The 14,059-nt window shown below is 46.4% G+C and overlaps 1 protein-coding gene and 1 pseudogene across 1 annotated transcript in view; both read right to left on the reverse strand.

Annotated features, from left to right (window-relative positions):
- LOC141052930 (uncharacterized) overlaps positions 1 to 10,308 on the reverse strand; it is a 69,548-nt gene extending 59,240 nt beyond the window's left edge. The window contains exon 1 of the mRNA XM_073550252.1: positions 10,253 to 10,308. Coding sequence (XP_073406353.1) covers positions 10,253 to 10,286 — 34 coding nt within the window. The 5' untranslated portion in view covers positions 10,287 to 10,308. The remainder of the gene's footprint in view (positions 1 to 10,252) is intronic.
- Positions 591 to 9,680, reverse strand: LOC141052973 (uncharacterized; annotated as a pseudogene).
- Positions 10,309 to 14,059: the final 3,751 nt, after the last annotated feature.

Genomic DNA, 14,059 nt, shown 5'->3' on the forward strand with positions numbered 1-14,059 from the left:
TATTCTTCTGTATATAATAAGTGATGTTGCTGTATACCTAATATTTCTGTGCATGAGGCATCTGTTTAGATAATTTTATCCCCCCATTATGGTTTGAGAGAAGAGAAAAGGTGATTAGGAACATTTTATTGTAATAAATTTTTCTTTAAAAAAATCATGCTAAAAAAATCTGAAAAAAGTGGCTCATTTCCCCACTATTTTATTTGTGTTCTCAAATACTACAGTTTGGATAAAAAAAAAGCATTTAAAATCATGGCAAATGTGTTCAAAGACCTTGTGTCGATACATAAGGAGCAGAGACTGAAGATGCTTTATCTCCAAAGGATTGGTAACTCAGAACTTTCTTGTCAATTTCTTGGTTTTGGGAGCTTGGAAAGTGGAATATGGTAAGTTCTAAAGTAATTTCCCTTTCTTGTTCAGCCTATTATATGTTTTTTCTACAATTTGTATAAATGTATAATTCACCCTGTGAAAGTTATTTTTGATAGTTATCGAAATACGATTTTCAGGTAAATAATTTCTCACATTCTAGGTATGATAATGGCTTCTCCCCATGTTGTATTTTTGATGTTAAAGACAGTACCATTCTTGGTCAAAATTTTCTTGCATTATGAACATGAAATAGGCTTCTCCTGTTTGTGACTTCTCTGGTGTTTAAAAAAACATGATTTATCTGCAAAACTTTTCCCACATTCTGAACATGAAAAAGGCTTCTCCCCTGTGTGAGTTCTCTGGTGCCTAACAAGAAGAGATTTCTGGATAAAAGATCTCCCACATTCTAAACATGAAAATGGTTTCTCCCCTGTGTGAATTCTCTGGTGCGTTGTGCGTTGTTAGAACATATTTCCGGTTAAAAGATTGCTCACATTCTGAGCATGGAAATGGCTTCTCTCCTGTGTGAATTCTCTGGTGCGTAACAAGAACACATTTCCAGTTAAAAGATTTCCCACAGTCTGAACATAAAAAAGGCTTCTCCCCTGTGTGAATCCTTTGGTGCTTTACAAGAGTCGTTTTACTATGAAAATATTTTCCGCATTCTGAACATAAATATTGTTTCTCCCCTGTGTGAATTCTCTGATGTGAGATAAGATATGATTTATCTGTAAATCTTCTCCCACATTCTGAACATGAAAAAGGCTTCTCCACTGTGTGACTTCTCTGGTGCTTAACAAAACATGGTTTATCTGTATAACCTTTCCCACATTCTGAAAATTGAAAAGGCTTCTCCCCTGTGTGAGTTCTCATGTGCTTAACAAGAACAGATTTCCGGATAAAAGATCTCCCACATTCTGAACATAAAAAAGGTTTCTCCCCTGTGTGAATTCTTTGGTGCTTAACAAGAGTCGACTTCCGGCCAAAATATTTTCCACATTCTGAACATAAATATTGTTTCTCCCCTGTGTGAGTTCTGTGGTGTGCAGTAAGATTGGATTTATATGTATAACATTTCCCACATTCTGAACATGAAAATGGCTTCTCCCCTGTGTGAGTTCTCTGGTGTGTAACAAGAACAGATTTTCGGATAAAAGATCTCCCACATTCTGAACACGAATGTGGCTTCTCCCCAGTGTGAATCTTCTCATGCCTAATAAGATCTGACTTCAGGCTAAAATATCTCCCACACTTGGAACAAGAAAATCTCTTCTCCTCTGTGTGAATGTTTTGATGTTTAGCAAAAGACGTTTTGAGGAAAAAACTATTTCCCTGTTCTGAATGTGAAAATATCTTCTTTGCTTTAAGAGCAGTTTGTTTTTTAAGGCCTCTTTTATGACTTTTATTGTTCTTACTAGCCAGTAATGAATTAAAAGATAGGATCTGTTTCAAAGGATCAGGTGATAGATCTTTGCTGTGTAGGGATGATGCTATAACTGCAGTAATGGCATTCTCTTCAGTTGTATCCTGTGTAGACTCAGGATCATCCGATTTAAAAACTGATGATGTCAGTTGTCCCTCTGATCTCCTGGTACAGTCATCTGCCAAAAATGAAACCAATTATTATTTTTAATAAAATATCCTTCAAATTTATATTTTTGAACATTTCTAATTAAAATGTCCATTGAATTATTCACTAATACAATGACAGAAGACAGTCTAAGGCTGGGTTCATACTGCATTAGGGGGTGCGTTTAATGCATCCATTACATAGCAGCAGTGGCGGATTATAATGAGGTCAATTTGGGCAGTTGCCCCGGGCCCAGTGGGGTTAAGGGGCCCACAGCCCAGGCCAGTAAATTGCCCCATTATAATCCGCCACCGCGCAGGGCCGGATTATAGGCAGGGCAGGCGGGGCTTCAGCCCCGGGGCCCCCACCACAAGAGCTTCTAAGGGGGCCCCCACCACATTCCTGCTGGCTGCTGCAATGGCACTCCATCTTCTCCCCACCTAAAAGTGAGTGACCGTGGGGGCGGCATTATGTGCTCTGCTACCAGCAGCATCTACAAGTAGCGTGAACGCTGATGCTGCTGGTAGCGTGCAAAGGCTTGTGATGAGATCACAGGAGGTAAGGTGTCAGGGCCCCCGATCATGTGACCCCTGTCTCCTCCCCTCCTGTGACCTCATCACAGGTCCTGTGCGCACAGCACTGAGAGCAGCCATGTATGTGGAGTGCGGCTCTGCGGGTGGAGGTCGGTGCTGGAGGCCCCATTATTCTCTATGTGGAGTGCGGCTCTGCGGGTGGAGGTCGGTGCTGGAGGCTCCATTATTCTCTATGTGGAGTGCGGCTCTGCGGGTGGAGGTCGGTGCTGGAGGCCCCATTATTCTCTATGTGGAGTGCGGCTCTGCGGGTGGAGGTCGGTGCTGGAGGCCCCATTATTCTCTATGTGGAGTGCGGCTCTGTGGGTGGAGGTCGGTGCTGGAGGCTCCATTATTCTCTATGTGGAGTGCGGCTCTGCGGGTGGAGGCCGGTGCTGGAGGCCCCATTATTCTCTATGTGGAGTGCGGGTGGAGGTTGGTGCTGGAGGCCCCATTATTCTCTATGTGGAGTGCGGCTCTGCGGGTGGAGGTCGGTGCTGGAGGCCCCATTATTCTCTATGTGGAGTGCGGCTCTGCGGGTGGAGGTCAGTGCTGGAGGCTCCATTATTCTCTATGTGGAGTGTGGCTCTGCGGGTGGAGGTCGGTGCTGGAGGCCCCATTATTCTCTATGTGGAGTGCGGCTCTGCGGGTGGAGGTCGGTGCTGGAGGCTCCATTATTCTCTATGTGGAGTGCGGCTCTGCGGGTGGAGGTCGGTGCTGGAGGCCCCATTATTCTCTATGTGGAGTGCGGCTCTGCGGGTGGAGGTCGGTGCTGGAGGCCCCATTATTCTCTATGTGGAGTGCGGCTCTGCGGGTGGAGGTCAGTGCTGGAGGCTCCATTATTCTCTATGTGGAGTGTGGCTCTGCGGGTGGAGGTCGGTGCTGGAGGCTCCATTATTCTCTATGTGGAGTGGGGCTCTGCGGGTGGAGGTTGGTGCTGGAGGCTCCATTATTCTCTATGTGGAGTGCGGCTCTGCGGGTGGAGGTCGGTGCTGGAGGCCCCATTATTCTCTATGTGGAGTGCGGCTCTGCGGGTGGAGGTCGGTGCTGGAGGCCCCATTATTCTCTATGTGGAGTGCGGCTCTGCGGGTGGAGGTCGGTGCTGGAGGCCCCATTATTCTCTATGTGGAGTGCGGCTCTGTGGGTGGAGGTCGGTGCTGGAGGCCCCATTATTCTCTATGTGGAGTGCGGCTCTGTGGGTGGAGGTCGGTGCTGGAGGCCCCATTATTCTCTATGTGGAGTGCGGCTCTGCGGGTGGAGGTCGGTGCTGGAGGCTCCATTATTCTCTATGTGGAGTGCGGCTCTGCGGGTGGAGGTCGGTGCTGGAGGCTCCATTATTCTCTATGTGGAGTGCGGCTCTGCGGGTGGAGGTCGGTGCTGGAGGCCCCATTATTCTCTATGTGGAGTGCGGCTCTGCGGGTGGAGGTCGGTGCTGGAGGCCCCATTATTCTCTATGTGGAGTGTGGCTCTGCGGGTGGAGGTCGGTGCTGGAGGCTCCATTATTCTCTATGTGGAGTGTGGCTCTGCGGGTGGAGGTCGGTGCTGGAGGCCCCATTATTCTCTATGTGGAGTGCGGCTCTGCGGGTGGAGGTCGGTGCTGGAGGCTCCATTATTCTCTATGTGGAGTGCGGCTCTGCGGGTGGAGGTCGGTGCTGGAGGCCCCATTATTCTTTATGTGGAGTGCGGCTCTGCGGGTGGAGGTCGGTGCTGGAGGCCCCATTATTCTCTATGTGGAGTGGGGCTCTGCGGGTGGAGGTCAGTGCTGGAGGCCCCATTATTCTCTATGTGGAGTGTGGCTCTGCGGGTGGAGGTCGGTGCTGGAGGCTCCATTATTCTCTATGTGGAGTGTGGCTCTGCGGGTGGAGGTCGGTGCTGGAGGCCCCATTATTCTCTATGTGGAGTGCGGCTCTGCGGGTGGAGGTCGGTGCTGGAGGCTCCATTATTCTCTATGTGGAGTGCGGCTCTGCGGGTGGAGGTCGGTGCTGGAGGCCCCATTATTCTTTATGTGGAGTGCGGCTCTGCGGGTGGAGGTCGGTGCTGGAGGCCCCATTATTCTCTATGTGGAGTGGGGCTCTGCGGGTGGAGGTCGGTGCTGGAGGCCCCATTATTCTCTATGTGGAGTGGGGCTCTGCGGGTGGAGGTCGGTGCTGGAGGCCCCATTATTCTCTATGTGGAGTGCGGCTCTGCGGGTGGAGGTCAGTGCTGGAGGCCCCATTATTCTCTATGTGGAGTGCGGCTCTGCGGGTGGAGGTCGGTGCTGGAGGCTCCATTATTCTCTATGTGGAGTGGGGCTCTGCGGGTGGAGGTCGGTGCTGGAGGCCCCATTATTCTCTATGTGGAGTGGGGCTCTGCGGGTGGAGGTCGGTGCTGGAGGCCCCATTATTCTCTATGTGGAGTGCGGCTCTGCGGGTGGAGGTCAGTGCTGGAGGCCCCATTATTCTCTATGTGGAGTGCGGCTCTGCGGGTGGAGGTCGGTGCTGGAGGCTCCATTATTCTCTATGTGGAGTGGGGCTCTGCGGGTGGAGGTCGGTGCTGGAGGCTCCATTATTCTCTATGTGGAGTGCGGCTCTGCGGGTGGAGGTCGGTGCTGGAGGCTCCATTATTCTCTATGTGGAGTGCGGCTCTGCGGGTGGAGGTCGGTGCTGGAGGCTCCATTATTCTCTATGTGGAGTGGGGCTCTGCAGGTGGAGGTCGGTGCTGGAGGCTCCATTATTCTCTATGTGGAGTGCGGCTCTGCAGGTGGAGGTCGGTGCTGGAGGCTCCATTATTCTCTATGTGGAGTGGGGCTCTGCAGGTGGAGGTCGGTGCTGGAGGCTCCATTATTCTCTATGTGGAGTGCGGCTCTGCAGGTGGAGGTCGGTGCTGGAGGCTCCATTATTCTCTATGTGGAGTGCGGCTCTGCGGGTGGAGGTCGGTGCTGGAGGCCCCATTATTCTCTATGTGGAGTGCGGCTCTGCGGGTGGAGGTCGGTGCTGGAGGCCCCATTATTCTCTATGTGGAGTGCGGCTCTGTGGGTGGAGGTCGGTGCTGGAGGCCCCATTATTCTCTATGTGGAGTGCGGCTCTGCGGGTGGAGGTCAGTGCTGGAGGCTCCATTATTCTCTATGTGGAGTGTGGCTCTGCGGGTGGAGGTCGGTGCTGGAGGCTCCATTATTCTCTATGTGGAGTGGGGCTCTGCGGGTGGAGGTCGGTGCTGGAGGCCCCATTATTCTCTATGTGGAGTGGGGCTCTGCGGGTGGAGGTCGGTGCTGGAGGCCCCATTATTCTCTATGTGGAGTGCGGCTCTGCGGGTGGAGGTCAGTGCTGGAGGCCCCATTATTCTCTATGTGGAGTGTGGCTCTGCGGGTGGAGGTCGGTGCTGGAGGCTCCATTATTCTCTATGTGGAGTGGGGCTCTGCGGGTGGAGGTCGGTGCTGGAGGCTCCATTATTCTCTATGTGGAGTGCGGCTCTGCGGGTGGAGGTCGGTGCTGGAGGCTCCATTATTCTCTATGTGGAGTGCGGCTCTGCGGGTGGAGGTCGGTGCTGGAGGCTCCATTATTCTCTATGTGGAGTGGGGCTCTGCAGGTGGAGGTCGGTGCTGGAGGCTCCATTATTCTCTATGTGGAGTGCGGCTCTGCAGGTGGAGGTCGGTGCTGGAGGCTCCATTATTCTCTATGTGGAGTGGGGCTCTGCAGGTGGAGGTCGGTGCTGGAGGCTCCATTATTCTCTATGTGGAGTGCGGCTCTGCAGGTGGAGGTCGGTGCTGGAGGCTCCATTATTCTCTATGTGGAGTGCGGCTCTGCGGGTGGAGGTCGGTGCTGGAGGCCCCATTATTCTCTATGTAGAGTGTGGCTCTGCGGGTGGAGGTCGGTGCTGGAGGCCCCATTATTCTCTATGTGGAGTGCGGCTCTGCGGGTGGAGGTCGGTGCTGGAGGCCCCATTATTCTCTATGTAGAGTGTGGCTCTGCGGGTGGAGGTCGGTGCTGGAGGCCCCATTCTTCTCTATGTAGAGTGTGGCTCTACGATTCGTGACCCCCGTCACGTGACGAGGGGGGCCCACAGAGTCTGAACTGCCCCGGGCCCTGGCTACCCTTAATCCACCCCTGCATAGCAGCATTAACGCTATGTAACGGATGCGTTAACGTACCCATACACTGCTATAGGCGAGCGCATCGCTAACGCATGTCATAATTGGCATGCGTTAGCGATGTGCCGTCATTCTGCACTAGCGCGATCACGTTAGGAAGTAGCATTAACGCAATCCGTCAACGCTATGCGTTGAATGGACTGCATTACCGCTATGTGAACCTAGCCTAATAGGCTTCATGGAGTGAAAAGGTAAAGCGTGGTGTTAACTGTTTGGTTATTCTGCCTTTAAATATTGGAATAAAAAGCCACCAAAAATGTTATGTAGGTAAAAATAATACCTATAAAAACTTCTATTCACCCCACAAAAAAACAAGTCCCCACTCAGGCCCATCATCTATCAATGGAAAAAGAGTTTTCAATATTATTAGTAACTCAAAGGTTCTTGAAAAACAGCATGGCGTCCATAAACCAATCCAGCAAATTCCAATCTCCAAAAGTCAAATCTCTCCCTGACTTCTGAGTCTTGCAGTGTGTCCAAACTACATTTAGCATCTATGTATATGGCATTGCTAATGTGAGAAGAACTTACTTAACAATTTATTGTGTGCATGTCTCTTGGAGCACAATCTAGGCATGATGTGTTGGGTAACAAAATGGCATGTTTGTAGTGTAGTCTGGCTGGAGTAATCAGCTCCCTGCTTCAGCCAATTGGAAAGCACTACAACCTACTAAATCCTGAGGTATAAAGCCGGAAGCTGTCAGATACAGCCTTGTTGTCCTCTGGTTCAGACCTCTGTGCTCAGCTCAGGACAGGTGTATTTGTACTCTGTTGTGACTCCAGCCACTTTACAAACTACTCTTGCATCTTCCGATTTTGTATTTTCTCTGTCTTCCTGGTTCTGCTCCAACTACCTGACTATTCTTCTTGCCATCTCGCACCACCGAACAGCAGCTAACTCCATGGCCTCTGCCCAGGGGTCCCAGTATAACTTCAGGTCTATGTATAAGGGTTAAAGGGTGACAAGCGGGGGAATTTCTGAGATCTGGAAAATAAAGTTGCTAGCACCAAGCCTGTTTATGATAGCAATTTTTTACTTGCCAGGTAACCACAAGCGTTGCCCCCATTACATTGTGCCTACAAAATATCTACTGTCAAGGGTTTACCGCTACAGCGAGAAGCCAGAAGACCACAGCATCTGATTTCTCCTACTCCTGCACTGATTAGAAGCACTTCACCTTCATTTTAAATGGTACAAGTTTCTTTCAGCAGTGCAGGGGTTAATCTGCTCAGTTGAGAGCGCTTGAAGCTTTCCTGTGTTAAGGCTCCGCTGTTCACTGTAAGCCACCCTTATCTCCTCTATAATCTGGGCCCTGGTTAGCACTCATTGTCAGAGGTAGCTTTTTTTGCATGGCTAGAGGTTGTTGGCTATTATTGGAGTACGTGTTTGGATTTATCTATGACTGTTGCTAGGTTTTGAGTGCGTTATAATTACCTTTCTTCTCCATGAACGTAAAAAGGAGACTGCGTGCCAAACAGGCTACATCCTTATTGGCTACAAGCCATTAAATGGTCCCTCCCATCTAGTATTTTGGAATACTTCCGTAACAACAAGGGAACAGCCCTGGGGGGAAGCAGTGTGGGATGTGATTAAGGCTTTCATTTGAGGGAATTTGCAGAAGAGAAATCAGCAAAATAAAATACAAAACACAGGAGAAACCTCAGGAATCGCAGCAAGAAATCATGATGCAAGATGCTAACTACGGTACATAGAAAATCCATAGGAAACGAATAGGCAGCAGTGGAGTCATCTCAGAGGGACATGACCGATCTTCTAACGGGGATGACGTCCCAAAGTTAGATTTTTATTTTATACTTTATTGAGGGGGAAAGTGCAGGAATTTTTATGGCAAAAATTGCAAAGGCGCAAAATGGGTCTATACATATAATTAAACTAGTATCAGCAGAAGGGGAAATAATTACAGACACTTCAGGTATGCTGTCCACATTAAGTACACACTATAGAGAAATATACACTAAATCCACAGTGCAAGAGGACAAAATATCCCTATACTTAGATGTGGGGCCCATTATGGAAGAACAGTGGAAATAAGTGTTGGAACTCACTCCTAGAATGTCCCCATGTGAATCTCAGAGGCTCTCGCAGATCTACCTTATTTATAGTGTATATAGAACACCGAGCTTTCTTTTTAGAATTGGTAAAATAGGAATATGTCCAAATGCAGATTGTCCAAGATGTGGAACTGAAAATGCACATTTGCTACACATGTTCTGGGAGTGCAGTAGATTGGGCTCCTATAGGAAAACCATATTATCTTTAACCCCTTTCTGACATGTGACATAATAATGCGTCCCTGCGTCCTGGACCTTATCAACCAGGGATGGATTATTCCATCATGGTGATCATGTGTGCACACAAGCTGTGCGTGCGCAATCACCGCCAGGTGTCAGCTAATTCTGACAACTGACACCCGGCACGTTAACCCCCTAAATGCTGCAATCAAACGTAGCATTTCGGGAGCCGAGAGATGACAGCCCCTCTGCCCTTGGATCAGAGACCCCGCGGCGTGACGCTGGGTCCCGATCGATGCCATTGTGACCCAACATCCGGGTCACCAGAGCTAGGAAAGTTGCTTGATCATGCGCAGTGCAGAGCTGACAGTTTGTACAACACAGAGAAGCTGCTGCATCCCCATGCTGTACAAGCAATCAGCCTGCAAAAAATGATAGTCCTAGAGTGGGACAAGTAAAAAAGTAAAAAAAAACAAAAAAACTTTTTTTTGTAAATAATTGTAAAAATATATATATAAAAAAATAAATAAAAAAGATATTGTATCCATAATTAAATATTTGTATGAAAAAATATATAAACAATAAAAGTACACATTTTTGGACTTACTTATAGCTACATGGAACTCTCACACATTGCTTGAATAATGTGTCTAGCCTTTAGTCTAATTCCAGTCTCCAGCTACTGAGAACTGTTTTACCCAGACTTTCCACACTCCTCTACTCTCTTGTTCCTACGATTCCTAGTGCTAATTCCAAGAACTTCAACTACTGCTCGCTGTTCCCAGCTCATGCTTCTCCAGCCATTAGATTGCAGCCGTGCTCCACCAGTATCATAACAACCAGTGATTGAAAAGTATAAGTGATTTATCTGCATTTAGTGGTTACTACTCACCTGGGTAGTCATATCTATTAATCTCCTCTTTACACCGCTCATCACCCCTCATATATGTCTCTGTAGTATTAATATAGGTCAGATCTTCACCCTGAAAAAAATATGGTAAAAGTCACAGACAGATGGAGAAGTCACATCTATGATCAGCTCTAATCCTGCCATCTCCACCGTTCTCATTACACAAGTATAAAACATATAATACTGGTGGATAAAACAAGACTAAGAACAAGACCTTCACAGCCGTCTACACATCATAGGGGAGATCTCATGACACCTTCTCTCCATCTACCTGATGATCCTGAGGAACATCTAGATTTTCTTCTTTACATTCCTGTGGACGAAGAGGACGGGGGCATCTCTCTGGTGTTGTCCTCTTACTGGATAGATCTGGAGGGAACACATACAGGGACTATATTCATTCTTTACATACAGATAATTATAGGCCGTGTGTATTTAGTCCTGTCTACTACCTGGTGATGTGAGGGGCTGGGGAACCTCCATCATGACGTCCTTGTACAGATCTTTGTGTCCTAAATATTTCCACTCCTCCATGGAGAAATAGACAGCGACATCCTGACACCTTATAGGAACCTGACACATAGAATGATACAGTTATCACTCCGATCCCTTCATAGCGATACTGTATAATGTCCCAGCATTCCCAGCAGTGTCACCTCTCCAGTCAGCAGCTCAATCATCTTGTAGGTGAGTTCTAGGATTTTCTGGTCATTGATGTCCTCATGTATCTGGGGGTGAGGTGGAGGCCCCGTTATTGGACTCACTGGTCTTTCCCATCCCTCAGACACAGGGTCCTGACAGCGCCCACTAGAGGTCTTCTTCACTACTGTGTAATCCTGGTTATGGAGAGACACATTAATAAATCTCACTACAGACATTTCCAGAGTCCTCACCTCTCCAGTTCTGTCCATCTGTTATTCCCATAGATAAAAATGATTTAATGTGGCATCATCAGAATCTCTCACCTCTCCAGTAAGCCGGAAGAGGATCTCTAGGGTGAGGTGTAATATCCCCAACGCCATCTTGTCTCTGTTCTTATCCATCCTTGATGGGGTAATCAGAAACATTTTCTTATATAGAAGATCTCCATTGAGAGGATCAGAAACTGTAGGAATCTGAATGGGAGGAAAAATGTAACATCATAAAGGATCCTACGGTAATAGCACAATTACTGGAGACAATAAGGAAAAACATAGAAAGAGATGTAGCAAAGATTTTGTATTTATGATGGTTGGAACATCACGATGCAGAGGCCGTTTTCTCATTGTCACATACTATTCCATAATACTAAATGCACGGCTTGTTTAAGTCCTGTGATACTGTGGTCAATAGCGACCGTCTCATCCAGGTGGTAAACGTTGCATTAGCATCTCGCTATGTGACTGCAGGGTGCTGATTGTTACTTTGGTAGTTAGGAAAAATAACAAACGTTCTGGTACTTGGAGATTGATGACACAAAAGAGATTTTTGCTCCTGAATAATGAGGTTTCTGTATAGATGTAAAGAAAATTTTACCCCCACATTTTGGTTTGGGAGAAGAGAATAGGTGATTACAGACATTTTAGTGTAATTTCCTTTTTTTAAAAAACAGGATAAAAAATATCTGTTGGAAAAAAGTGGCCCATTTTTCCACCATTTTATTTGTGCTTTCAAATATTATATTTTGGACTCAAAAGAAAAAGCATTTATAAATCATAGAAAATGTGTTCAAAGACCTTGTGTGGAGACACAAAGAGCCGAGGCTGAAGATGCTTCATCTCCAAGAGTCTGGAAACCACATAATCTGCCGTAGCAGTACAAAGTGACTGGTGACAGAGAGCAAATTAAATATACAAGATTAAAAGTAGGTTAAAAAGACAGGGGAAAACAGGGGTGAAAAGACCTCCTAAACATTAGGGGAGGGCACAGTAGTAAGAAAAGATGAAAGATTGCCTGCGAATCAAACCAAGCCAGGTTCTTTAAGGGATATAGCTTGACAAAAGGTAGTCTGGTTAAGTATTCAAAAAAAGGTCATTATAAGTGCTAGCAAAGAGCCATGCAATATAACTGATGAAGGTGACCAGAAGACTATCATAAACAGCCGTTATTGCAGCCTTTTCCAAAAAAACGCAGTGTACAGCAACACTGTACCAAAATGTAGGAAATGTCGGCAGAAATTACCTGAAATGGTTGGTGCGGACTGCTGTGGTAAGATGCGGCAACAGAAGGGGATACTGTGACCAGTCCTGCGCACGACGAGCGCTGTTTCGCCAAAAGGCTTCTTCAAGATGGGGTCTTCTGGTCACCTTCATCAGTTATATTGCATGGCACTTTGCTAGCACTTATAATGACCTTTTTTTGAATACTTAACCAGTCTACCTTTTGTCAAGCTATATCCCTTAAAGGACCCGGTTTGGTTTGATTCGCAGGCAATCTTTCATCTTTTCTTAGTATTGTGCCCTCCCCTAATGTTTTGGAGTTTTTTTTTTACCCCTGTTTCCCCCTGTCTTTTTCTCCTCTTTAGACTGTTCATCACCCCTCACATATATCTCTGTAGTATTAATATGGGTCAGATCTTCACCCTGCAAAAAAATATTGTAAAAGTAACAAACAGATGGAGAAGTCGCATCTATGATCAGCTCTAATCCTGACATCTCCACCGTTCTCATTACACAAGTATAAAACATAATAGTGGTGGATAAAACAAGACTGAGCACAAGACCTTTACAGCCGTCTACACATCATAGGGGAGATCTCATGTCACCTTCTCTCCATCTACCTGATGATCCTGAGGAACATCAGGTTCTTCTGGTGTTGTCTTCTTACTGGATAGAACTGGAGGAAACACATACAGGGACTAAATTCATTCTTTACATACAGATAATTATAGGCCATGTGTATTTAGTCCTGTCTATTACTTGGTGACGTGAGGGGCTGGGGAACCTCCATCATGACGTCCTTGTACAGATCTTTGTGTCCTTCTAAATACTGCCACTCCTCCATGGAGAAATAGACAGCGACATCCTGACATCTTACAGGAACCTGACACATACAATGATACTGTCATCCCCCAATCCCTTCAGAGCATTACTGTATAATGTCCCAGCATTCCCAGCAGTGTCACCTCTCCAGTCAGCAGCTCAATCATCTTGTAGAGGAGTTCTAGGATCTTCTGGTCATTGATGTCCTCATGTATCAGGGGGTGAGGTGGAGGGCTCGGGGATCTTCCCCATCCCTCAGACACAGGGTCCTGACAGCACTCACTAGAGGTCTTCTTCACTACTGTGTAATCCTGGTTATGGAGAGACACATTAATAAATCTCACTACAGACATTTCCAGAGTCCTCACCTCTCCAGTTCTGTCCATCTGTTATTCCCATAGATAAAAATGATGTAATGTGGCATCATCAGAATCTCTCACCTCTCCAGTAAGCCGGAAGAGGATCTCTAGGGTGAGGTGTAATATCCCCAACGCCATCTTGTCTCTGTTCTTATCCATCCTTGATGGGGTAATCAGAAACATTTTCTTATATAGAAGATCTCCATTGAGAGGATCAGAAACTGTAGGAATCTGAATGGGAGGAAAAATGTAACATCATAAAGGATCCTACGGTAATAGCACAATTACTGGAGACAATAAGGAAAAACATAGAAAGAGATGTAGCAAAGATTTTGTATTTATGATGGTTGGAACATCACGATGCAGAGGCCGTTTTCTCATTGTCACATACTATTCCATAATACTAAATGCACGGCTTGTTTAAGTCCTGTGATACTGTGGTCAATAGCGACCGTCTCATCCAGGTGGTAAACGTTGCATTAGCATCTCGCTATGTGACTGCCGGGTGCTGATTGTTACTATGGTAGTTAGGAAAAATAACAAACGTTCTGGTACTTGGAGATTGATGACACAAAAGAGATTTTTGCTCCTGAATAATGAGGTTTCTGTATAGATGTAAAGAAAATTTTACCCCCACATTTTGGTTTGGGAGAAGAGAATAGGTGATTACAGACATTTTAGTGTAATTTCCTTTTTTTAAAAAACAGGATAAAAAATATCTGTTGGAAAAAAGTGGCCCATTTTTCCACCATTTTATTTGTGCTTTCAAATATTATATTTTGGACTCAAAAGAAAAAGCATTTATAAATCATAGAAAATGTGTTCAAAGACCTTGTGTGGAGACACAAAGAGCCGAGGCTGAAGATGCTTCATCTCCAAGAGTCTGGAAACCACATAATCTGCCGTAGCAGTACAAAGTGACTGGTGACAGAGAGCAAAT

Source organism: Dendrobates tinctorius, unplaced genomic scaffold, assembly GCF_039654945.1.
Source record: "Dendrobates tinctorius isolate UK_male_01 unplaced genomic scaffold, ASM3965494v1 ptg000164l, whole genome shotgun sequence".
NCBI classification, from domain to species: domain Eukaryota; kingdom Metazoa; phylum Chordata; class Amphibia; order Anura; family Dendrobatidae; genus Dendrobates; species Dendrobates tinctorius.